Consider the following 24,739-nt stretch of genomic DNA (forward strand, 5'->3'; position numbering starts at 1 on the left):
CAATTTTTCTGACATTTTATAGACCAAACAACTAATCGATTAATCGAGAAAATAATCAACACATTAATCAACAATGAAAATAATTATTAGTTGTAGCCCTGTACTGTATTTTATATTTTTATCACTTAATTTTTAACATAAAACCTGGGCTTTAGACCCTAAATATATCTGAATAAATTGTACAAAATATTATTTGTCAGACATATATACATATAAATAAATATTTGTATGAATATATATATATATATATATATATATTTATATATTAATATTTGCTAAATGCTGAAGGAACACATGGTTTAAAGAAATGAAATGAAGTATTTATTTATTTATTTTATTATATTTTATATATATTTATATAAAATATAATAAAATAAATATCATTTAATTTCTTAAAACCATGTGTTCCTTCAGCATTGAGGAAAATATTCAGGCGTAAATGTTTATGAATATAGAAAGGCCCATATTAAGTGTAATTAGATGAAGTTATTTTAATGACCAAAACAATTTTAAAAGAATTTCTTTAAGTGGTGACAGCGCCTGTGCGTGCTCAAAGAATTGCTGATGAACTTTCCTAGTGAGCCTTGACGCTCGGTAATAGAAAATACAGGCCTCGTGTGAGCGTGCACATATATTTTTTATGAAAAGCAGTTTCCTGCTCATGTAAAACAGGCCGGCGGGCAACAATAGCCTGGATTTACCTGAAGTTAGCTACACTAACAGAGCAGGGGGACGTCCTCTGAGAATAGAAACTGTTTTGGATTCCCCCAAAACAACCTGCAGACTCCATGAACACCAATAACAGCCAAACAATTTAATAAGATACATTCAATTTCATTGTGCAACATTTGTCAATTGTTAATGCTCTAGACTCCAAACACAAGACCAATGCCAATTTTGTCTATCAGTGCGTGGAGATGCTGTCTGTAAGGCGAATTCACTTCATTCAACGTACCTTAATATCTAATAAATAAACTTCTCTCTGAAGCTCTTGCATAGGCTACATTTTTAGAGAAGTGGGTTACTTTTATCAAAACATAACACAAAAAAAAGCATACAAACATATATATAAAAAAAACAATGGCAATTATTAAGCACCCTGAAACACTAATGCAAAGTTTCCCCCTCTTCTTTGATTGCATGAAGTTATACATTACCCCATTTTGCCCAAAGACATTTTGCAGAAGTGTGCAGTAAAGAATCTGAGAGGAATTGTGTTGATGGATGGAGTAGCAGTCATACATCAGTCCTTCAGTACACCTGTCTGTCCTGCAAGTTCTCTCAGACAACAAGTCTGTTGTAAAAAAATATGACAGTTTATTCCTCGTGTGTCTTTGGTATGACTGTGTAGTGAGGAGGAAGAGGAGGACGAGGAGGAGGAGGAGGAGGAGGAGGCACAAATATGGGTCCTGGGGCCGAGTCCTTCATAGAAAGGAGGCAGTGGGAATGAAATGAAGCCACAGGGGACAGACTTGGTGTCTCCTGTCCTCGCCGTCTCTCACTCCACCCGCCGCCCTCGCTCTCTATCTCTCTCCCAGTCTGTCTTCACAGCGCCGAGGCGGTGACTGGGTGGATGGCGTCACGGTTGGCTGTCATGCTCTTGAAGGCCAGAGGGGTGGCGATGTCACAGCTGTGGGGAGATAGCGCACTGCCACTGGCCGGCCGCCATGTGGGACCGGTCACATAGGCCGACGTGGTGGCGCTGTACCCCATGTAGGGTGACACTTGGGTGGTGGGAGGGTGGTAGAGAGGGATGCTGGGTGCTGTGACATAGCTGTTCACTGTGGGCAAGCCATTCGGCGTCTGGGGACGAAAGAGAGGGGAAAGGTCAGCATTAAAGGTCACCGATAACTGCTTTTTTTGGGGCCTCTGTAGAAATCATGGTTTTCCTCAGACTTGAAAAATTTTAATTATTTGCCACAACAACTTCTCGCTTGAGAGCACAATTTTTAGCTGCATTATTTGGTGACTCCCAACCCAGGTAGACACACACACACACACAAGCAGCTAATGGAAACAAGCTGAGTTGAGCTGCAGAAGAAAGTGAAAGAAACAGTGATTGAATTAAAAACAGCAGAAACTATAATTCTAACTTCACAGCCACCACATAAAAAACCCATTTTCCCAATTTTGATGAAAGTATGAATGATCAATTATGCGCTCTCATGCCCCTGGAACATATTAAAGATGGATAAAAACCATACATGCGTGATTGCCCGTCTGACTTGTTTTCTACCCCCCCCCCCCCCCCAAAAAAGTGGACGTTTACTCCGGCGGCGGCGTTGATATACCACGTCAGACGATGGGAGACGGGGTGGTTGGGGGGCGCCACAAAACAGATGTCATGAGAGATTGAGAGTGAAAGGGCAGGAAGAGGGGAAATATGATAGAGAATGAGGCGAGCGTGGGGTTCGGAGCATGAATGGGCTTTGCTTTTCTGGCACGACGACAGGACTTAACTTGAGGAATTCACCAAAGTATTTCAACAGGGAGGCCGAATTTCTGTTCCTGGGTGGTCCGCGACTACTGAGAATTATTCTTAAAATTTGGATCTTTTCTGTTTTTGTTGACTTGTTTTCATAGAGTCACTGGCTATCTCTTTAAAATAGATACGATAAATTATAGAAGCTGGCATTTGTGGTGAATATAGAGAGAGTTTTGTGTGTGTACGCAGACGCCTGTGGGTGTCTGCACTGGGTGCCTGTGGGTGTCTGGGTGGGGATCTGTTGGTGTTTGTGGGTGTTTGTGTGTCTTCACTCTGCTCAACGAGCTTTTAGCTAAAATAATGTTTTTTCAATTAAATCAATTGGAAAAATGTTTAATTAGACTGAAGATTATCACACTTTCCACTAATGAAAAGCACCACATGTAACACACACAACTACATAATGTATACTTTTCAAATACATATGCAAAATAACAGGAAACACCTTTCAGTATAATACAGTCGACTACAAGAAGCCTCAGAAATGACCGCAGAGTTGAATCAACACCTGTCTGACACAAAGTCAACAACATTTAAAAGGTTTACAAAAGGAGTATTTATGGCTCTTATCAGATTGACATATATGTTTAGGTGTACCTGTTATTTTGTCCATCCCTGACGTGAATATACTTATTGAAAATATAATTATATCTTAGAATTTAGAGATGTGTTTTATTTAATATTTTTACATCTTTAAAAATGTATTATCCTACATAACAAAATAAAAAATTGTATTTAAATAATATTTTTTAATAAATTAGTTTAGGTTAATCCTTTCTTCTTTGTTAGTCAAAATATTTTATTAATAATAATACAAATTTTAAATAAATTTGTTTAGCTTCATCTTTTCTTCTTTTATTAGTCAAAATATATATATATATATTTAAATACTTTAGGTTCATCTTTTCTTCTTTTGTTAGTCAACATATTTTAATAATAATACAACAATTAAATAAATTAGTTTAGATTCCTCTTTTCTTTTGTTGTTAGTCAACATATTTTAATAATAATACAACAATTAAATAAATTAGTTTAGGTTCATCTTTTCTTTTGTTGTTAGTCAACATATTTTAATAATAATACAACAATTAAATAAATTAGTTTAGGTTCATCTTTTTCTTCTTTGGTTAGTCAACATATTTTAATAATAATACAACAATTAAATAAATTAGTTTGGATTAATCTTTTCTTTTGTTGTTAGTCAAATGATTTTAATAATAATAATAACAACAGACGTGTCGATGTTTTGATGCCCTTTTGAATAGGTATTATTAAGAACAAGTAAAACCAGAACTGAAACCATGAATAATAAAAGCATTCATCCATCCAAATAATTACAACTCAAACGGATTTCACTTTGTCACGCTCTGATCTCGGTTGTTTATATTTCAAATAAATCATTAAAACTACTTGAAGCACTCTAATCTAATGTGTAAAACGTATTAAATATTATAATGATAATCAAATTTTACTGAAAGTTTCAATCGAAACATGACCGGAATGAGCTCGGAGCGAGCCCTTAGCTCGCGACTTCACCTTAAATCTATTTTAATGATGCTCCTCTTGGTCCAGAGGAGAACCTGAGAGTCCCACTGGAACATCTGCCCTCCGAGCAGCTCCTAAAGGCCACATATGTTACTAGAACCGCACAACCTCTGGACTGATGATGCGTCCAATGTCCAATTTGAATTAACCTCCTACTGAGAGTTTCAGGAGAAGACAAGTACACTTTGTTTTTGGAAATTTGGACGAAAATGAATTGAAAAACTCTTCAACATGACATCTCTGTTTTACTGTGTTTTCCCCTCAAACACAAATTTATTTAACATTAAATGTGAGTATATGTAGAAGGCTATAAGTGGCTTGTACAAAGGCTTGGCTAATCCTCCAAAGTCTTATATGGGGGAACAGAACTACTTTGTTTTTCATGCAATAAACTGTGTAATTTATAGAGTTGCTATTTTCTGCATTTAATGGCTCACTTCTGTTTTTGTATAGTTGGTTGTTTCTAACCGCTCAGACAGTCAAGTGTGTCCACTCTGTGCTGCTAATCTCACTGCATCGGACTAACAAGCAGGAAAAGTCACCAAGTCATAAAGTGGCAAAATAAATTATGCAGCGTGAAATTTTCTTGTCTGTAACGACAAATAGCACGCCCTGTCAAAATAAGAGAAAACCAGGACGCATGCGCACACATGAGGTCATCATAGCCCTTCATTTATCTACTCTTAAAAAAAAAATTTTTAAAAATTAAAAATTATAAAATTAGTTTTAATTAGTAAAAAACAAATAATAAAAATCTAATTAATTTAGGGGTTGTCATAAATTGTATTTATACGAATTAGGCATAAGGCGAGCTCTTTAAAATTAGCAAAACTTATTATAAATGAACGTGAATGTGTGAAATTCAGCGTCGATTTGGTGTATTAATCTGTTTTATTTCGGAGCTCAGTGCACAATAATAATAATTATTAATAATGTGCCGAAAGATTAAGCCTGTATGAAAGTAGTTTTAAACAAAATATTAGCTGCTCCATTTTCTTTCGCAATAAACCTGAAGAAGACAAATTACTTAGTGGTCAATGTTCCTTTAATGTCTTTGGCGCAAAAAACCTTCTGAAACCAACCCATTAAAATTACTACAGGCCTATATTAGAATAATTCACCAGGAAACCGAAAACAGACTATATATTAGTTTGCTGACTCTTTTTTTTATGGGTCCAGCTAGTTTCTGAGTGTCAAACACGCTACAATTAATTTAAAATAACCCAACATATCAAGCTGTATATAATAATAATAATACTCAACAGATCAGTTAGATTAGAAGTTTGGATATACTCTCTTCACTAATGTTGTATTTTTTACCTGTGTGTATTTTGCTTCAGGTTCTAAATGCGGTTTATCCACGCCATTGACTAAAGGCCATTGACAATTAATTTAAAATAACCCAACATATCAAGCTGGAAAGCAAGAATCAAAAGAATAACGAGGCTCACCAAATCTCTTTAACCTACTAAATATTAAATGAATCACATGATTCATAAAAGCACTGACCATGCAGCAGGACCTACACAGGAAGTGCAAAAATAATAAGATATTACTTTAAAAAAAAAAAAAAAAAAGCACCATTACCAGCTGTAGCCAGCAGAAGGAGAGACTGTGGAATTTCCAAGCCATATAATTATTACAAATATTACAAAATACTCAAGAGATCAGTTAGATTAAATCTTGCCAGAAGTTTGGATATACTCTCTTCACTAATGTTGTAGTTTACATAAAAAATAAGGTCTCCTTTTTTTTTTACCTGTGTGTAATTTGCTTCAAGGAAAGGATGGACTGTCACTAACTGGGGGGGCAAAAGAGAAAGAGAGAGAAGAGAAGAGAGGAAAAGGAGATTTTAAGATTAGGAAAAGACCCACTGCTGCTCATGCATCCATCAGACAGGCAGGTTGACCATAAACCCTGCTGGGACATTTCGCACTAAAGAACGAGTATTTGTCATTTTTACGCACAAATAGCTCATATATCCAATAGGCTTTCGTGTGCGTAAAGTTTGCATAAAACGTTTCTATTCTTTATCAGTTAAAGAAAAATATCAGTTTTATCTAATACAATATTTACATAATCTGATATTGAGACACTTTCTAATAATAATGACACATTGTGAATAGGGAGATAGAATAGGATGATGATTGAATTGTACACTGATTGTTTGAATTGAGTATATGTGTTTTTGTATGTGTATATACTGCGTGTGCGTATATGTATGTATATATGTATACAGTATATATATATATAAATTTATTTTATTTTATTGTTTTGAATTTTATTTATTTTACTTGTGTATATTCTTTTTACTTATATATCTATTTTTTATATATAATATTTTTTTCCTGTATCTATACTGGCTTATTTTATATTAATATTAGGTTTATTAAGTTTCTTTGTACACCGAGAATGTTATTATTGGGGACGTTTGTGAATGTTTGTTCTGTTGTTTCAAAATGAACAAAAAAACAATAAATATAATATTATAATAATAAATAAAAAAATAAAAAATAATAATATAAATAAAAATAATAATTAAACTAAATTAAAAAGATAATAATGACACATTTTCTTTTTGCTTCAGTAATTTTCTATCAATAAATGTGACCAAGGCCTCAACGTTTTTCTGTTCAGGATTTTTGACTTTCAGAATAAAAAAGTGAAATTATCTGTCTATCTATTATTTTTTTTTAAAGTAAACTCGACTGAATGAAGCTAAATGTTTAGAGGATCAGATTGAGGCCCAGTAAGAAGATAGATGAGAGGACTCTCTCTCTGGTGGGTCAGGAACATTTGAGCCCACCAAAGCGTCTTCCTGTCGCAGGAGAACAAATTAGATTTACTTTCACCGTCTAACCTCCTTTGTGTGTGATGGATATTCTATTAAACACAGCCTCCAACGTTTACACTGGGAAAAAAAACAAGCCCACCAAACTCGACACAGAGCTTTTTTTGTATGCGTTTTGTACATGTTGAAATAATATATTTTTTTTATGTTTGTAACTGGATGTGCGTTTAAATCAGTGTGTGTAAAATTAAATATTAGCTCAAGTAAAATCCCTAATAGTTTATGATTAGTAATCCTACACATATTGTCCTGATGTTTTCACAATCATCTGCTATTTTTCCATAAATTTCAAAATCTATTTTTTTTTTAATAATCTGACTGGTGAAATCACTTTAGTGCAAAATGAGCTCACCTCTACTGTAAAACGTAGACCTGCCACAAACATCTGCTAATAATTTGGAAATGCACAAATTGTTTCAAAAAGGCAGCGTTGAGCTATCTGCCTCACATTTGTCTTGTTTAGATTGCCTGAGTTTGTGTTTTTCTCGCATGTTGGTGGAGGTGGAGGTGGAGAGGAGCTGGGTGTGTGTTTGTTTCTGTGCATCGCAGTCATGAATCCTGACAGCAGGACTGACTGACAGCACTTCCCTTCCTGCCACTGGAAAACAAGCTCTCAGAGAAAAGCCCTTTCACAACACCGAGCCGACCATTAACACTGATTTATGCCGGATCCTGTTTCACTGTTTCCAAAACAGTTGTGATCTTGTAGCCAGAGCTATCTGGGCCTAAACTAACCTGCATGTGACACATATACGACAAAACACATAACTGCAGAAAATGCATCTTAATGTGTTGCCTCTCTAAGAGCCTAGAATAAACCTGCATACGCACCAAGTCATGGCAAACATTCAGCACACCTCATTGTGATGCACTTCATCTCACCAGCCTTTTCCTCAGCTGTCCCTCTAATATTCCACATCCGCCTCTTAATTATTAGTGCAAGCAGGACCATCTGTTTCTGGACTAACCTGCCTCCCTTTCAAATCAATATCAGCCGCCAGGTCAACTGGCATTTAAGCTCTCTCTCTCTCTGTCTCTCTCTCTCTCTCTCTTTCTCCATAGAGTTTATAACGTTATACTCTCGGAGAGGCCTATAAAAAACAATTACAGTAACTCAAATGGAAAAATGCATCCACTTTCTCTCTCTCACACACACACTCATTCGCACTCTTGCGCGCAAAAAAAAAAAACTCTTCAAAAAGTAGTTTACTCTTTAACGTGTCTTAATAGTTAATTTAAAAAAAAAGTGTCTTAATGTTCTTCTGCACTTTTGTCGCAATGTTCTTAAATGTTTATGTAAAGCACTTTGAATTATTGCTGAAATGTGCTCTACAAATAAAGTTGCCTTGCCTTGCCTTTATGTTAAATATGTTAAGCGTTAAACTGTGTTTTTAATCTTCTAAATTGTCATTCATGAGAACATTATGTAACCAAAAACTCTTTAACGTGTCTTAACAGTTCATTTAAAAAAATAAAAATGAATCATTACGCAAAGGTGCATCTTTTTAAGCGTTTTCGCCCAAAAAGGTTTCACTCTAAAATACAAATGTATCACTTTGAGTTGTGTGGAACGTTACAAATGTATCAATTTGAGATGTGTGGAACGTTACAAATGTATCAATTTGAGATGTGTGGAACGTTACAAATGTATCAATTTGAGTTGTGTGGAACGTTACAAATGTATCAATTTGAGATGTGTGGAACGTTACAAATGTATCAATTTGAGATGTGTGGAACGTTACAAATGTATCAATTTGAGATGTGTGGAACGTTACAAATGTATCAATTTGAGTTGTGTGGAACGTTACAAATGTATCAATTTGAGTTGTGTGGAACGTTACAAATGTATCACTTTGAGTTGTGCGTAATGTTTGGGTGAGAAGTAGCGACCAATAGCTCATAGTGATAGTTTTCGTGCACACTCACACGGATGTCAAAACTCGTGCGTAAACTGACACATGTAATAATTCAAAAAGTAGTTTAAGGTTATATAACATTCTTACAGTGGATCAGTGATAATCAGATAATCAGATGCACCTTTGCGTAACGACTGATTTTTTTTTTTTTTTTTTAAATGAACTATTAAGACACGCAAGAGTAAACTACGTTTTGCACTATCTGTTTATATCATGTTTATTTTTGTTTATAGCTTATTTTGTATATTGTATATTGGTAGAAATTCAATTTTCTTATTCTTATTTTATTCTAACATTTTTATCTATTCTTTTGTTATTATACTGTTTAACTTGCACCAACAAAACCAAAGCAAATTCCTAGTGTATACCTCTTACACCTGGCAATAAACACCACTCTGATTCTGATTCTGATTCTGATAAGAAACCCTCTGTTCAAGGCTGGCGAAAAGTCATATTTGAGGTGGTCCCTTTGGAATATCTCACAAATATTCTACATGCCAAAGTAGATCAGTTCCACAATATTTGGCAGCCCTATCTGAATTATATTGGACCTGAACTCTCCTCCATTATCTCACAAGGAGTCTCTTGAACATGAATTCATATATCCTGTGACTTCCCTGCACTATGGACTATTTCCTATGACCTCCTATATATGACCTCCTATATGTTTGTTGTTGTTTTGTTTTTTTATTGTGTTTGTGAAAATAAGAATAAACATATTAGTGAAAAAAAAAGTAGTTTAAATGTAGTGTAATAATCAAACCGCCCAGCCATGCTTACTTTGTTGCTCTGTAATAGACCGAATCCCCAGAATATCTGTGACAGAATGCGAGGAAGGCCATATCCTGTGCATGGCCATGTGTCCAGGTAGAGTGGGCATGCCAGGTGGAGTGGGCACTTTGGACGTCTGGTATGAGTATAAGTGGTTGTAGGGTATGGTTGCTTGTGGTGGAGGTGGGTGAGGCCCCTGCTTGCCTGACTCGTACTGGCTCTGCTGGGACAGATTCCCGATCTTGTTGCGCAGGATCCGACTGATGGAGCTCACTGAGGGCAAGTTGAATTTGTCGCAAACCCCGTCTGCGAGCAACCTGTCTCGGATCTCCCAGGCAAAAATCCCCGGGTCCCTCTGCTTGTACGTCCGTATGTGTTTAACCACGGTGGGTGTGGTGACTCGAGGCTTGCTGCCTCCGATGGCTCCCGGGAGGATGGAGCCGGTCTCGTTGTAGCGCGCCAGGATCTTGCTGACGCAGCCGTGCGACACGCGCAGCTGTCTGCTGATGTCACAGGGTCGAATCCCGAGCTGAGCCAGCTCCACGATCCGGAGCCGGATGGCGTTGGGAAGCGGCCTGCCGTTCACGAAAACACCGCCGAGCTGGTTCACCTCACCGAAGGCTGGCTCTGGTGAGAAAAACACAAACACACACACAGAACAATGAGACTGCTGGTAGAAATGATTTCTTTTTTAATTCTTATTTTATTCTAACGTTTTTATCTATTCTTTTGTTATTATACTGTTTGACTTGCACCAACAAAACCAAAGCAAATTCCTAGTGTATACCTCTTACACCTGGCAATAAACTCGATTCTAATTCTGATTCTGATTGTGATTCTTTAACCCGGGTTAAACCACACATTTCAAAAGGCCTGATATTTCACACCTTCAACACATAATAGTATCTCAACGTCATACTGATCCTTTTTTTCCCCTGCAATATGTAGAGCTTTATTTGTAGAGCACATTTCAGCAACAGAGCTAATTCAAAGTGCTTTACATAAACATTTAAGAACATTGCGACAAAGTGCAAAAGAACATTAAGACATAATTATAAAAACATTAAAGATTAGAAAATAAAAACAAGCTGAAAAGGCTATAGGATAGAAGCTAAAATAGAATATAACACACAAGAGTAAAAGCTCTAGTGCAGTATATAAGATCATTATCTGGTTTAATAAAAGGCAGCAGCAAACAGGAAAGTTTGATTGTATACTATTGTTTGAGATACATAATAGGAAGACTGGAGTAGAGAGCTAAGAGGAAATTGTGAATGTTAAGCTGTTTTGAGAGAATTTGTTACATAGGCTTCCTGGTGTGGCAAAATTAAACATGCAGAAGAAGCAGCGTTCAGTTTTTATGCACCAAATATTTGGAACAAGCTCCCAGAAACCTGCAGGACCAACTCCACCTCTGAGTTCCTTTAAATCAAAGCTTAAAACTTTCTTTTGCACTTTGCCGCAATGTTCTTGAATGTTTATGTAAAGCACAACATGCAAAGTCTCTTCTCAGAGCTTATGAAGAACTGAACATATATGATGATGACCCCTAGAGCTGCTATGGAAGAGTGCAGTCTTATTATTATTTATTTATTTATTCATGCATTTCTTTTTTTGTTCCAACTCTTAGTTCTTTCAAATCAAAGTTTAAAACTTTCTTGTTTGCTGCTGCCTTTTATTAAACCAGATAATGATCTTATATACTGCACTAGAGCTTTTTCTCTTCGGTGTTATATTCTATTTTTTCTTCTATCCTATAGCTTTTTTTAGCTTGTTTTTATTTTCTAATCTTTAATGTTTTTATAACTGTTTTAATTATGTCTTAATGTTCTTCTGCACTTTGTTGCAATGTTCGTAAATGTTTATGTAAAGCACTTTGAATTAGCCCTGTTGCTGAAATGTGCTCTAGAAATAAAAGCTGCCTTGCCTTGCCTATATGGTAAATATGTTAAGCGTTAAACTGTGTTTTTTACGAGAGCATTATGTAACCAAAAACTCTTTAACGTGTTTTAATAGTTCATTTAAAAAAAAAAAATCAGTCATTACGTAAAGGTGCATCTTTTTAAGCGTTTTCACCCAAAAAAGTTTCAACTCTAAAATACAAATGTATCACTTTGAGTTGTGTGCGTAATGTTTGGGTGAGAAGTACCGACCAAAAGCTCACTGGTAGTTGTCGTACACACTCAGACTAAACTTCACACGGTTGTCAAAACTCGTGCGTAAAACTGACACATGTAATAATTCAGCATGCTGGTGTCCTCCAAAAACATTACACACACACAGAGACTCTATCTCGCTATATTTTGTCCCATTATTTGTTGGACCTTTCTCTGCTTCCCTGACAACATAACAATAAAAACAAATTAAAAAATCAAACATTGAACTCACCCATCGTGTTCAAGCCGCAAATGAAGAACACGGTGTCCGGATTGTGCCTCCTGCGTGGGTCCTGCTCCGCGTCCAGCGTGTCCACTGTCCAAAAAACCGCGTCCAAGAAAAGTCTTCTTGCGCGATAAAGGAACAAGAGGGACTAAACTTCTCTTTCTGCTTCCTGACGGCGCTGGAGACAGGCTTACATTTCAATCTGGTGGAATTAGGAGGATGGACTTCCAGAGCTTCTCCTCCACTGATTGGCTCAACTCCCCAATAGAGTTTGGAGATTGTGCAGAGCTGCGTTGCTATTGGTGCAAAAGTTTGACATGACAAGTCCACAGAGAACCAGCAGTCCTCCTCCTCGTCCTGTTCTCTCCCATCAGAAAGCAAAGCTGGGGATATACCACCATGAATGCGTTTGTTATTGAGACAGATATGGTGAGTAGAAAAAAGCAACATGAAGCTTTTTGGATCAGATCTTCACCTTTCCAAACAGTGAAAAGATGCGTAAAAAGCTCCAGTGACAAGGAAACCATCACCTGAAAAAAATGTTAATATTTACACTATTTCAATTAAAACCCAGTGTAACATATCCACTAATCTTTTTGTTCTGTTTTTATAACAAAGATGAAACATTTCAAACTAAAAAAAAAAGCTCTATTATGAAAACAAAAAGGTGAGTTTTGGGTAACGCGCCACAACACCAGCCTTTATCTTGACCTTTTTAAATGGCATCATTAAGGAAATGGGAGGAAATTAATGCGTTTGTTATTGAGACAGATATGGTGAGTAGAAAAAATCAACATCAAGCTTTTTGGATCAGATCTTCACCTTTCAAACAGTGAAAACGCTGAATGCAAAAGATGCGTAAAAAAAGCTCCAGTGACAAGGAAACCATCACCTGAAAAACATATTACCCGAAAACGCACACACTATTTCATTTAAAAACCCAGTATCATTTAATCTTTTTGTTCTGAATTTAAAACAAAGATGAAACATTTCAAACAAACAAAAAAAAGCTCTATTATGAAAACAAAAGGGTGACTTTGGGTAGCTTTTACGCACCACTACACCAGCCTTCATCTCGACCTTTTAAATGGCATCATTAAGGGAATGGGAGGAAATGAATGATTGGTTTTGAGTAATGCAACTGGCTTGGTGATGTTTTGTAAATTAGTATCTCAGCGCGCTCGAGGATTATCGCACTTTATTCTCATTTGTCGCTCATGTTTTTACTCCCTTTTACGCATCAAGCACCAAAACACTCCAAAAACAAATCCATCACGGAGGATGGGGATGATATTTTGCTGAAAATGAAGCGATGACAAATACTTAACCTCTTAGAAAGAATCTCTCTTGTCATGCAGTTTGAAAATAAATGGCAGATTTATCTCTTGTGTCAATTTAAAATCCCACATCATATGATTTATTTAGACTTGCGTAAAACGAACATTACACTTTAAAGTGTTGTTTTAATTCAATAATTTCCTTTTTCTTTTTTCCTTTTTCAAACTGTAAGTCCATTTGATCTGCATTAAGGCTTTACACCAGACAGGCCAAATGTTGCCTTTTTTGCCAATTACGTACTGCAAGCGTTAAGGCATTCAGAGCTCTTATATGATAAAGAAATTACCTTTTTATGTTTTAACCTTTAGATAATTACCTTTCAGACTAGACCAATATCTTCTAAAGGGATTATTTCTAACTTTACTACCTCTGTATATACACACACACACACACTCTCCCTCTCTCCCCTCTCTCTCTGTGCAAGCAATAAGAAAGATTTGTTGCTCCTCGACACGAGAAACAAACACACGCCATATAACTTTGCACCTTTCACTCTCTCCCGGTTTTGACACATGCTTTGGGTTTTCTCGTGTCATATTTTAAAAAGGCCACGTTGCATGACTGACCTTCATCTCCGTGCAACAACCTGAAGGGATCAACGTGCATGTAAACATCAAAAGGTGCTCCTGTACTGCTGTGCAATTAGGAATATTGTTGAAAAAAAACCCTCTGCTGACATTAAAACGACTGTGAGGGGCCAAAATGTACACAAAGTATTCCTCGGTATTTGTCTCAGCTCTGTGGGCTGGATGCTGCAGGGTTAAAGCACATATACCTACATTTTTTAGTTTTCTCACCTTTTCAGGTTGACATAAATCGTTCAACCTCTGCGCGTCTTTTAAAGGAGCGTATTTTAACCTTTTTCTGGAGATATTTTTGTTTGCATGAAACGTTAAGACGACCGACTGGGGGTCTTATAGTTTACTCCTATATTATTATTATTATTATTATTATTTTTGTATTTATGCCCCCACCTGGCCACCCTGCTCCGCTCCCAGGCCACTAATGCGTCAAGGATAATGTTTACCGTGGGGGAAACGTGCTCAACTTGTTTCCATTGAGGTTCCTCTGGTGGCTGAAATAACAGAAGGTCAGTGGTGAAGGATCAAAGGTCTCTGCAAACTGCTCCATCTTCAGCACCTTTTATTTTTAGACTGAACGGACACCTGAACTTCCTGCTTTTTCTCTGTGATATAACAGATGAAAGTCCACCTGAGTCCACCTGTTTATATCATGTTTATAGCTTATTTTGTATATTGTATATATTGGTAGAATTTCATTTTTTTTATTCTTATTTTATTCTAACGTTTTTATTTATTCTTTTGTTATTATACTGTTTTTACTTGCACCAACAAAACCAAAGCAAATTCCTAGTGTATACCTCTTACACCTGGCAATAAACTCGATTCTGATTCTGAATCTGAATCTGATTCTGATTCTGATTCTGATTCTGAGGACGCTGTAGCCACATCAGAATCAGAATCAGAATCAGAATCAGGATCAGAATGGTGTTTATTGCCAGGTGTAAGAGGTATACACTAGGAATTTGCTTTGGTTTTGTTGGTGCAAGTTAAACAGTATAATAACAAAAGAATAGATAAAAACGTTAGAATAAAATAAGAATAAAGAAATTGAATTTCTACCAATGTACAATATACAAAATAAGCAATAAACAAAAATAAACATGATATAAACAGATAGTGCAAATATTGCCGGTGTGCAAACATTATTATGATGATAAAACCACAGGGAAATAGGGTTGAAATATATAATTGCAGGTTATTGAAAACCATTGTGCAAAAGTCAGACAAATTATGTGATTATTACACTCATTGCACAGCGATTATTATGATTCTATTATAGGCTATTGCTATTATTATGCGTAAAAATTGAAAGCGCATTGCTATGGTTTGTTAATAATGATATCCAGACTCGACATGGCTGTCACATGCCTGTACAGCTCACATGCCCAAACTCGTCCATGTCGAATTGAATTGTTCAAACCGCCTGTGAAGGCAACGCATCACTTGTCAGGACAAATTGTGTAACGATGGACTCAAAGCTTCGACTGGAGGAGCTCTCTGCAGGAGACACGATGGGCCGATTCATTCCATCATCTCATACTGTTTCTGTGGATTTATCCTACAGTACATAAGCCGCTGTGGTTCATTTTACATAATAATAATCAGATTTGCAGCAGAAGTTTTTAAAATGAAATGCAGAACTCATACTTCACGAACAAAATAATGAAACAATATTGTACTTTTTACTTTTCAAAGTGCGTTTTTGGGGCCAAATCCTGCAGGATGTCGGATGGATTTTGGACTATAGTGTGCAAAAATGCATAATTTTACATAATAATAATCAGATTTGCAGCAGAAGTTTTTAAAATGAAATGCAGAACTTATACTTCGAGAACAAAATAATCAAACAATATTGTACTTTTTACTTTTGAAAGTGCGTTTTTGGGGCCAAATCGTGCAGGATGTCTGATGGATTTTGGACTATAGTGCAAACATGCATATAGCACTGTCTGTTGTGTGTTCTGTGCTTTTTACGGTTTATGTGCTAAAATTTGCAAAGCAGATTTTTACAGCACACAGTCTCACTGTTCCTTCATAATCTATCATTTTAATGTAAATAATATCATATTCTGAGTTTCTTGCAGCAAAGTGACCTGCAGCCACTTTATAACATTCTCATTTCTCTCTGAAAAAATATATATTTCTCTTCCAAAAAGTCGTATTACATTTTACAAATTCGCTCAAATTATTCAAACTACATACTTAAACTTGCATTACAAGAAAAAATAATCTAATATTATGTAATTAAACTGTTGGAGATGCGAGATATTTGTATTTTATATATGTTATATTATTGATATTGTAATAAAGTTGATCAAGTTTAAGAGATATTTTACATTAGATTAGATTAGATTAAACTTTATTGTCGTGGCACAGAGTAAAAGTAATGACATGAGGAAGCAGTGAAGTGCAGATTAGTGTACATACAGTATGTATATATATATATATATATACATATGTATATAGAATAAACAGTAAGAGGTATGAACAGTGTGAATATATGAACGTACCTAAGATAATTATGATTATCCTGATATAAATCATGAGCTATTTTATGACTCAAATGATGAATGAGGTATTAATTGTTTTATTTGTCTCTCTTGTTTACAGATTTGTTCTTCTATTTACCTTTTAGTGTAATTTATTCAGCAAACAGCTCTGCTTCCAGCTGGATCAGGATGTTCTGGCTGATCCTGTTTATATCACAGCTTTCTTTCATGTGAACGTGTTTGCTTTGCTCATAATTGATTTCACAGTGCAGAGAGGGTCCTTATTGACTCAAGATGATGGAAGAACCGTGAAGGCCAAAGATACAGATATGTTTGTGCTGCTTTTTTCTGTCCTTTTTTCTTTTTAGATTCTGGTCATTGAGGTGCTGTTGGTCCCAAACGATAAAGAAAGTGTGAAAAAGTGGAGAAGAACTACAATGAATTCCTCAATATTTCAGGCTGACTGCATTTACCAGGTAAATATGAAACATGTACATTATTAGTGAACAAAACGTGCATTTTTCTTCTAATTTATCTGTAACTGGATGTCATAGTTCACCCAATGTATTCCCCAAAATGACCTCAAATGAATCCTCTACTTCTAAAGGATTAAACCTTTAGAAAATGATGTTTCATGTTTAGGTGATACCAGTCTGCTGCTCTGGTGCCAAACACCCAGACTTCTAAATCATATAGCAGCTCCAGATGAGAGAAAACCATTGTGTGCCAAAAATGATCCGAGTGACTTTGTTTACGTCTCCATAACTGTATATAGCTATAAACAGGGATGAAACAGACACTCCCACCTCAACTTCATGTGTGAGCAAAGTAACTCAACCACCTTCTTATTGTTTTTAATTTCCACATTTTTGCAACAAGTGAGGACTTGATGGAACTGTTGTCACCACAATGAGAGAGAGATGCAGTACAGCTCTGTGATAAAACATATCTACCTGTGTGTGCTGGTTTCTGAGACTTTTCCACACCAAGTAAGATTAGAAACAGCAAAGAGTTTCGATTTAATCTGATCGAAACAGTAGATATAAAGGAACAGTGTATATATACCTAAATATTAGCTTATTTGTCGTCAGTGGAGGTTATTATGATTCATAATGTTGCAGTAAATAAAAAGTGTCTAGTGAATAATAATCAATTGTAAATCAATCGCTTATAACTTCCTCAAGAGCGTCTGTTTGTATATTTTATCTCATGAAATTAATCTCAACTAAAACCGACGTCTACCTCAGAGATTTGGAGCATTTATACACCATCAATATTTAACCGAATTAATGCAACACTGCGATGAATAACTTCTTTCTCATCTCAAAATAATTTCATGCTTGGAAAAAAAAACAACTTTCAACTGTGAAGATACTTTATTGGGGATTTATTGTTATGATGCGCATTTATGTTATTCATCACCTGTCCGATCCATTTATCTCTGATGATGATGATGATGATGATGATGATGATGAGGAGGAGGAGTGGATTCCTCTTCCTCCATCAACCATCGACCCTCTGAATGTTTCACCAAACAGCTTAATGCGTCTGAAATCCGATTAATTAGAAGCAGGTCACAAATATTATTCCTTCATTAGTTTTTTCAACAAATAGCCAACCAAACATCTCTTTTCAGAATTACAACCAGAATGATCTTTACTGTCATTATACTCAGGTACAACGACATTTCGCAGGCTTCCCTCGTTGTAGTTAAGATTAAAAACAAATAAATAAATAAAATCAGTGATAAAAAACAATAAAAGCAGCATAAAAAAAAGGAATAGCAGCAAAAAATAAGAATATAGAGACTTCAACCTTCAGTCATTCAGATTATATCTTCATCTTCCAGGCCTCCATGAATGGAAAAAAACATAAAGAAATAAACTTGAACCACTGAACAATAAATCAATGTAATCAATCACCAATCCTTCAGTTTTTATCTCCATCATCATGTAACGCGCAATGTACAAAGTACTAAAGAAGTCATAGATAATACATAACAGAAGTTCAGAGGTAAAAATATTGGTAAACGAGATAATACAACTTTAAAGTAAAAAAAAAAAAAAAAAAAAAAAAAGAAATACTCAATTGGCTATTCAGTCGTGATTTTTCATTTCAAAGAAAATGTGTTTCTCAGCTGTAACTTTATGGAAAATAATACAACATGTTCGATGCAGAAAAAAACAACTTCAACACATTGAACTACAACAAGGACCGCAATGGAAATAAGTGCTGTGACTTTTTTTTTCTTTTTAACTGTGCATGTACATTAGTGTTGTAACCATGTACGTGTCTTTTTAAAACGAACTGTCAAATAAACAAAACTAAAACTGGAAAATAGAAAAATAATATTGGTAGTTTGAGTTGCTGTCATTTTGATATTTAGATTTCATTTTAGATAATATATATATATATTATAAAAAGTTATTATTATTATTGTTATTATTATTATTTATTATTATTATTATTATTATTATTATTATTATTATTGTTATTATTATTATTATTATTATTATTATTATTATTATTATTATTATTATTATTATTATTATTATTATTATTATTATCACAGCGGTGCAGACTCTATTTTCTATGCAGTGATTTGTGTTTGTCATAATCAGATCCATCCGCGTTAAATGTGCAGCAGCTTGAACATCACGCATGACTTTCTATATTAGAAGGCCTGAACTTCAAAACGTTCACAACACCTCGTCCATCGAGAGAGAAGTAACCAGAAATGTTCTGAGATGCTTTGACTGTAATCCGACAACTGATTCTCCTTTTCTGGTCCAAAATAATTAAATAAGTAATAAAGAAGAAAAGAAGAAGAAGTGCAGGACAGATGTTCTTATCTGTGCAGAACCGCTGTGCTGCTCAGATGGAGAAAAGCTGCAGAGTGATGCAAAAAAAAAAAAAAAGGTTCCCGGTTTAATGTTCCCAGTGAGATCCTGCGGGAAATCCAAGTCACCACTAATAGGTTATTATGGGGACGCGCGGTGATTTCTAGTTGCGCAGAGGAGTTGGAGGTCTGGAGGTCTGGAGGTCTGTCATCTCATACTAACTAACTGTCCCCAAACTCACTGACATCTGCAATAGGATACACACGTGCAGAGAGTTCAAGTGTGTGTGTGTGTCTGTGCTGCCGTTTTCAAGGCCCAGCAGTTTGTCACCCAAACGCACCACTAATCCGGGTTATTAAAGGTCCCATATTGTAAAAAGTGAGATTTTCATGCAGGTTTAAGTGCTTTGTAAATACTGTTAAACTATGAAAACGCTCAATATGCGGAGAAATACACACAGCCCGTATTCAGAAATTGTGCGTTTGAAACAAGCCGTTAGGATTTCTGTCCATTTGTGATGTCACAAATGTACAAAATTTAGACCATTGCACGGGTTTAAATGTAAACATTCTAAATGTGTCCCAGATTATTTCCTGTTGCAGTGTGTATGTGAATGACATCAGCTGACAGGAAGTAAACATGGACCCAAGCTGTTGCCTAGCAAAACAAATTCTGTTGCAGTTTTGTTTAAATTCCATTGAAATGCACTAAAACGGAGCGTTTCAGACAGAGAGTACACACAGGTACATTCAGACAGACAGTTTTTTTTTTAAACATTACAGCATATTAAACATGTTCTAGTAGAAACACAAAATACGAGTATGAACCTGAAAATGAGCAGGAAATGGGACCTTTAAGGCGCAGAGAGAAGTGGTGTCGCCTCCAGCTGTTCGATTCAAATAATATAAGACTATATGAAGCTCTAATGCGCTTTTCCAGTGGAGACGCCATCACTCCTTCAATGCCTTTAAAATAACCCGCACTGACGACTCTAACCTTTGGAAGTGACACCATTAAAGTCTTTCTGCAGGTTAGCACTTCTCCAGGTAACTTTAGTGCGGCCTTAATGAGGACGAACGCAGGTTAACGACGTATGTAGTCGTGTTTCAGAGGCCGAGGCAGAGAGGGGCAAAAAGAAACAATATTTACGACACTTTTAAGCATACATCACTTTGACATCTGTTCGTCTGGCACCTGGCACCCATTAGTATTAGATATTTCATTCCAGTCCTAATTTGGAGCACTCTTTGTCCAGAAACCAAGGACACTGAGTTAACATGGAGCACCTTTAAGTGCGCTTTTTACGCGTTACGTTTCCTTTGTGCCGAAAAGTGCAAATGGGGTGTTGATGCAGACCACACCGCCGCGTTATGTGCGCTAAACTGGAGGAATCGTTGAGTCATACCTGGATTGGATTTATATTAAATTTCCTCATCGCATAAGCGCAGAAACATTCCTGCAATTAGTCAGTTTTTTGGGCACACGAGCGTCAGATTTTTTTATTAGATTACTGAGAGTTCAACATCCTCATAAACAAACAAGAGAGTCATAATGTCAGTGTGAGATTGTGTCTGTTTGTTATTTAATTAGCCAACATGGAGCCAGCCAGGAAAAAATAAACGAATAAAAGTTAGAAATTATAGAAATAAAATAACTTTTCATCAGTTCAGTTGTGTGTGATGTGACTTCTTTCTGCGTAATGAAGACAGTTCACATGGATTAAAGCAGCACTGAGGCCTCCTGCATACTGTACATGCATACACCTGGTGACACTCCCATCATGGAAATGAAGTGATGCGTTTTATTGCAAAAAGTAATGACATGTTAGTGGAAATCTGAGACTGCATTTGTTGCCAGACCAATCAGGTACAATGAAGTGAGTTGACTTTTACTGCAGGAGCTATAATAATAAGGGAGAACATTCAGTTGACTATTTGATTACTTGTTGAGCAACAGACTTCTGCAGTTGTTTAGCCAGTAAGGTAGAAATGTTAAAACATCTTCTTTCTGTTTTCCTGAAGTCTCTTGTGTGTCCTTGTTGGTCAGACTGTCCGCAGCAGTAAAAGGTCACTGATGCTGCAGACAGTCAGAGTCAACTAGACTGAGACCAGACAGCATGTTTATTCCAAAATACAGTGGCGCCATCTGGTGGACATCTAGGAGTCAAACGTCCAGTCCTCACCTGAAATAAACTAGTTTTTTATTTCCAGGAGTATTAATAACTCCTCAGCAGTGGTGCAAGAAGTACTTATATATATATATATATATATATATATATATGCCATTAAAGTGGCAATCTCAAAGATTTTCATTTAAGTCACTATCTATAGCCAAATGAGGTAACACAATGGTGATTGAGCACATTGATAAAAGTATTGCAATATTTATATATTTGCAGTATTGTGAACTGGGTGTGTGTGGTGACATTCCCGGAAAATGAATGCTGTATTTCAGTTTTTCTCAAATATATTATATACACAAAAACATGGAAATATACACAAAATTCTGAAACCTTGAAGCTCATGGACATAGAAATTGTTTTTTTCCTATTCTATTTCTATACTCATGTATAAACACAAAGACTCTGAGCACAATTCCACTGTTTTCACTCAAACAGAAATTCTAAATAAACCAGGACTACTCCTTACGGTTTGACACTTTAAGTAAAAGTAGCTATACTACTCTGTAAAAATACTCTTACAAGTAAAAGTCCTACACCTATTTTAAAGTTGTTTAACTACTTTATATACTGTTGGATAGTTTAATCTATAGCGTAGTATCATATTTTAGAAATGTAATGTTTTGTTTGTAAAATCTTAATCTATAAAGTAACTCCAGTTGTCAGATTAGGCCTAGTATAGTGGAATGAAAAGTACAATATTCTCCTCTGAAATGTAACTGAGAAGTATAAGTGGCATACAATTGAAATATTTAAGTGAAGTAAAAATTACCAACTACCATTCACTGCTGCATAAGAAACTATTTTAATAGTCTATAAGGTGAAATTGATTTCCGCTTTTTACTGTTGTTATTATAACATTTTGTGAATTGAAAAAAAAAATGCATACTTGTGTGTTTGTTTATAAATTCTGTGTATTTATTTTAATATTTCTCTTCCTGCTTTTTATTTGTCATTCTGTATGAAAACGTGTTTTCTCCTTCAGTTGATGGAAAGCAACTAACTAAATACCTTACTAAAGTAGGCTACTGTTCTAAATACAATTCTGAGTAGGCTATTCTATTTTATGACACGTTATACTTCTACTCTACTACATTTGAGAGGAAAATGTTGTACTTTTTATGCCACTACTTTTATTTCATATCCATAGTTACTAGTTACTTTAGATCGAGATTCAACATTATAATGCTGACTAAATGAATCCAAAATGTTGCCACGGCAGCCTCTGAGTCTCGCTCAAGGTGAAATCTCGCGAGGTTACGTGTTGCCATGGAATAGCCAGAATAGTGTCGGCCGTGTTGGAGTAGACTATAAGCTACAGAAAGTTTAGTGTTGTCTAAAAGATGTTCAATGTCATGGCTGAATAATTAGATGATTTTCACAAACAAGAGTAAGGTAAGAAAAACATTTTATTTCTCTGTATGGTCCTTTCCATAATGTTATCAGACACTTATAGTAACAATCTGAGCCTGTCTGAGCCAAAAACAAGCACTTTTAGTGGACGTAATGTCTCATTGACACAAAAACATGGTGAAACACGGTCCAGCTTGAACACCTAATGTTACACAGGTGTTTACAGTTAATCTGCCTGATTAGATAGATAGATAGATAGATATAACCAACAGCTAGTGGACGGTTAACCAACAGCTAACTGACGGTTAATGCTAACTGACAGTTAACGCTAACTAACAGCTAACTGACGGTTAATGCTAACTGACAGTTAACGCTAACTAACAGCTATAGTTAATGCTAACCAACAGTCTGAAAAAACAAGTTGGAAAAAAGTTTGTAAAAAATGTCTGAAAAAAAAAGTTTGAAAAATGTTGGGAAAAAGAGTCTAACAAATGTCTGAAAAAAAGTTTGAAAAATGTCTGAAAAAAAAGTCTAAAAAAAGTCTGAAAAAGGTAAAAAAAAAAAAAAGTCTGATAAATGTCCCAAAGAAAAGTCTGAAAAATGTCTGGAAAAAAAGTTTGAAAATTGTTGGAATACAAATTTTTTCAAAAAATGTCAAAAAAAGTCTGAAAAAAAGTTTGAAAAATGTTGAAAAAAAAAATTCTAAAAGAAGTCTGAAAAATGTAAAAAAAAAAAAAAGTTTGAAAAAAGTTGGGAAAAAAAAGTCTGATTAAGGTAAAAAAAAAAAAAAAAAAAAGTCCGAAAAATGTCTGGAAAAAAAAAATGTCTGAAAAATTTCCCAAAACAAAGTCTGAAAAATGTCTGAAAAAAATGTCTGGAAAAAAAAAAGTTTGAATAATACTGGAAAAAAAAGTCTGAAAAAAGTCTGAAAAAAAGTCTGAAAAAAAAAGTCTAAAAAAAGTCTGAAAAAGGTAAAAAAAAAAAAAATGTCAGAAAAAATGTCTGAGAAAAATGTCTAAAAACAAGTTGGAAAAACGTCTAAAAATAAAGTCTAAAAAAAAAAAAAAAAAGTTGGAAAAAATGTCTGAAAAAAAAGTTGGAAAGATTTTGAAAAAAAAGTAAAAAAAAGTCTGAAAAAAGTCTGAAAAAAAGTTTGAAAAATGTTGAAAAAAAAAATTCTAAAAGAAGTCTGAAAAATGTAAAAAAAAAAAAGTTTGAAAAAAGTTGGGAAAAAAAGTCTGATTAAGGTAAAAAAAAAAAAAAAAAAAGTCCGAAAAATGTCTGGAAAAAAAGTTTGAAAATTGTTGGAAAAAAAAAATGTCTGAAAAATTTCCCAAAACAAAGTCTGAAAAATGTCTGAAAAAAATGTCTGGAAAAAAAAAAGTTTGAATAATACTGGAAAAAAAGTCTGAAAAAAGTCTGAAAAAAAGTCTGAAAAAAAAAGTCTGAAAAATGTCTGGAAAAAAAAGTTTGAAAATTGTTGGAAAAAAAAAATGTCTGAAAAAATTCCCAAAACAAAGTCTGAAAAATGTCTGGAAAAAAAAAAGTTTGAATAATACTGGAAAAAAAGTCTGAAAAAAAGTCTGAAAAACAAAATTGGGGAAAAAAAGTCTAAAAAAAGTCTGAAAAAGGTCTGAAAAAAAGTCTGAAAAAAAAGTTGGGGAAAAAAAAGTCTAAAAAAAGTCTGAAAAAGGTAAAAAAAAAAAAAGTCAGAAAAAATGTCTGAGAAAAATGTCTAAAAACAAGTTGGAAAAAAGTCTAAAAAAAAAAAGTCTGAAAAATGTCTGGAAAAAAAAGTTGGGAAAAAAGTCTGATTAAGGTAAAAAAAAAAAAAAAAAAAGTCCGAAAAATGTCTGGAAAAAAAAGTTTGAAAATTGTTGGGAAAAAAAAAATGTCTGAAAAAATTCCCAAAACAAAGTCTGAAAAATGTCTGGAAAAAAAAAAGTTTGAATAATACTGGAAAAAAAGTCTGAAAAAAGTCTGAAAAAAAGTCTGAAAAAAAAAAT

General features: G+C 34.9%; 2 protein-coding genes across 5 annotated transcripts in view; one reads left to right on the forward strand and one right to left on the reverse strand.

The window, feature by feature from the left end:
* Window positions 1-799: 799 nt before the first annotated feature.
* pax9 (paired box 9) lies at window positions 800-12,548 on the reverse strand. Of its 2 annotated transcripts, XM_037747489.1 has the most exons (4): window positions 11,957-12,548; window positions 9,578-10,195; window positions 5,790-5,831; window positions 1,672-1,803 (listed from the first exon to the last, which is right to left on the reverse strand). In XM_037747489.1, the coding sequence occupies exons 1-3, from the start codon at window positions 11,958-11,960 to the stop codon at window positions 5,806-5,808; spliced, it is 648 nt and encodes a 215-aa protein (XP_037603417.1). In that variant the 5' UTR covers window positions 11,961-12,548; the 3' UTR covers window positions 1,672-1,803; window positions 5,790-5,805. The 2 variants fall into 2 exon arrangements, with proteins under 2 accessions (XP_037603416.1, XP_037603417.1); XM_037747488.1 differs by lacking the exon at window positions 5,790-5,831 and having other exon boundaries at window positions 800-1,803; window positions 11,957-12,528.
* Window positions 12,549-22,627: 10,079 nt separating this feature from the next.
* The window catches only part of nkx2.9 (NK2 transcription factor related, locus 9 (Drosophila)), a 45,270-nt gene continuing 43,158 nt past the window's right edge, over window positions 22,628-24,739 (forward strand). For all 3 annotated transcript variants that reach the window (XR_005210522.1, XM_037796217.1, XM_037796218.1), the window contains exon 1: window positions 22,628-22,775. The gene's annotated coding sequence lies outside the window, so the exon portion shown is untranslated. The remainder of the gene's footprint in view (window positions 22,776-24,739) is intronic.

Source organism: Sebastes umbrosus, chromosome 16, assembly GCF_015220745.1.
Source record: "Sebastes umbrosus isolate fSebUmb1 chromosome 16, fSebUmb1.pri, whole genome shotgun sequence".
Taxonomy (NCBI): Eukaryota; Metazoa; Chordata; class Actinopteri; order Perciformes; family Sebastidae; genus Sebastes; species Sebastes umbrosus.

Excerpts from the sequence above, each read along its gene's own strand:
- pax9 (XM_037747488.1), bottom strand. Across the intron at positions 1,804-9,577 it reads GTCTATTACAGAGCAACAAA|ACGCCGAATGGCTTGCCCAC; the intron begins GTAAGCATGGCT and ends TTTCGTCCCCAG.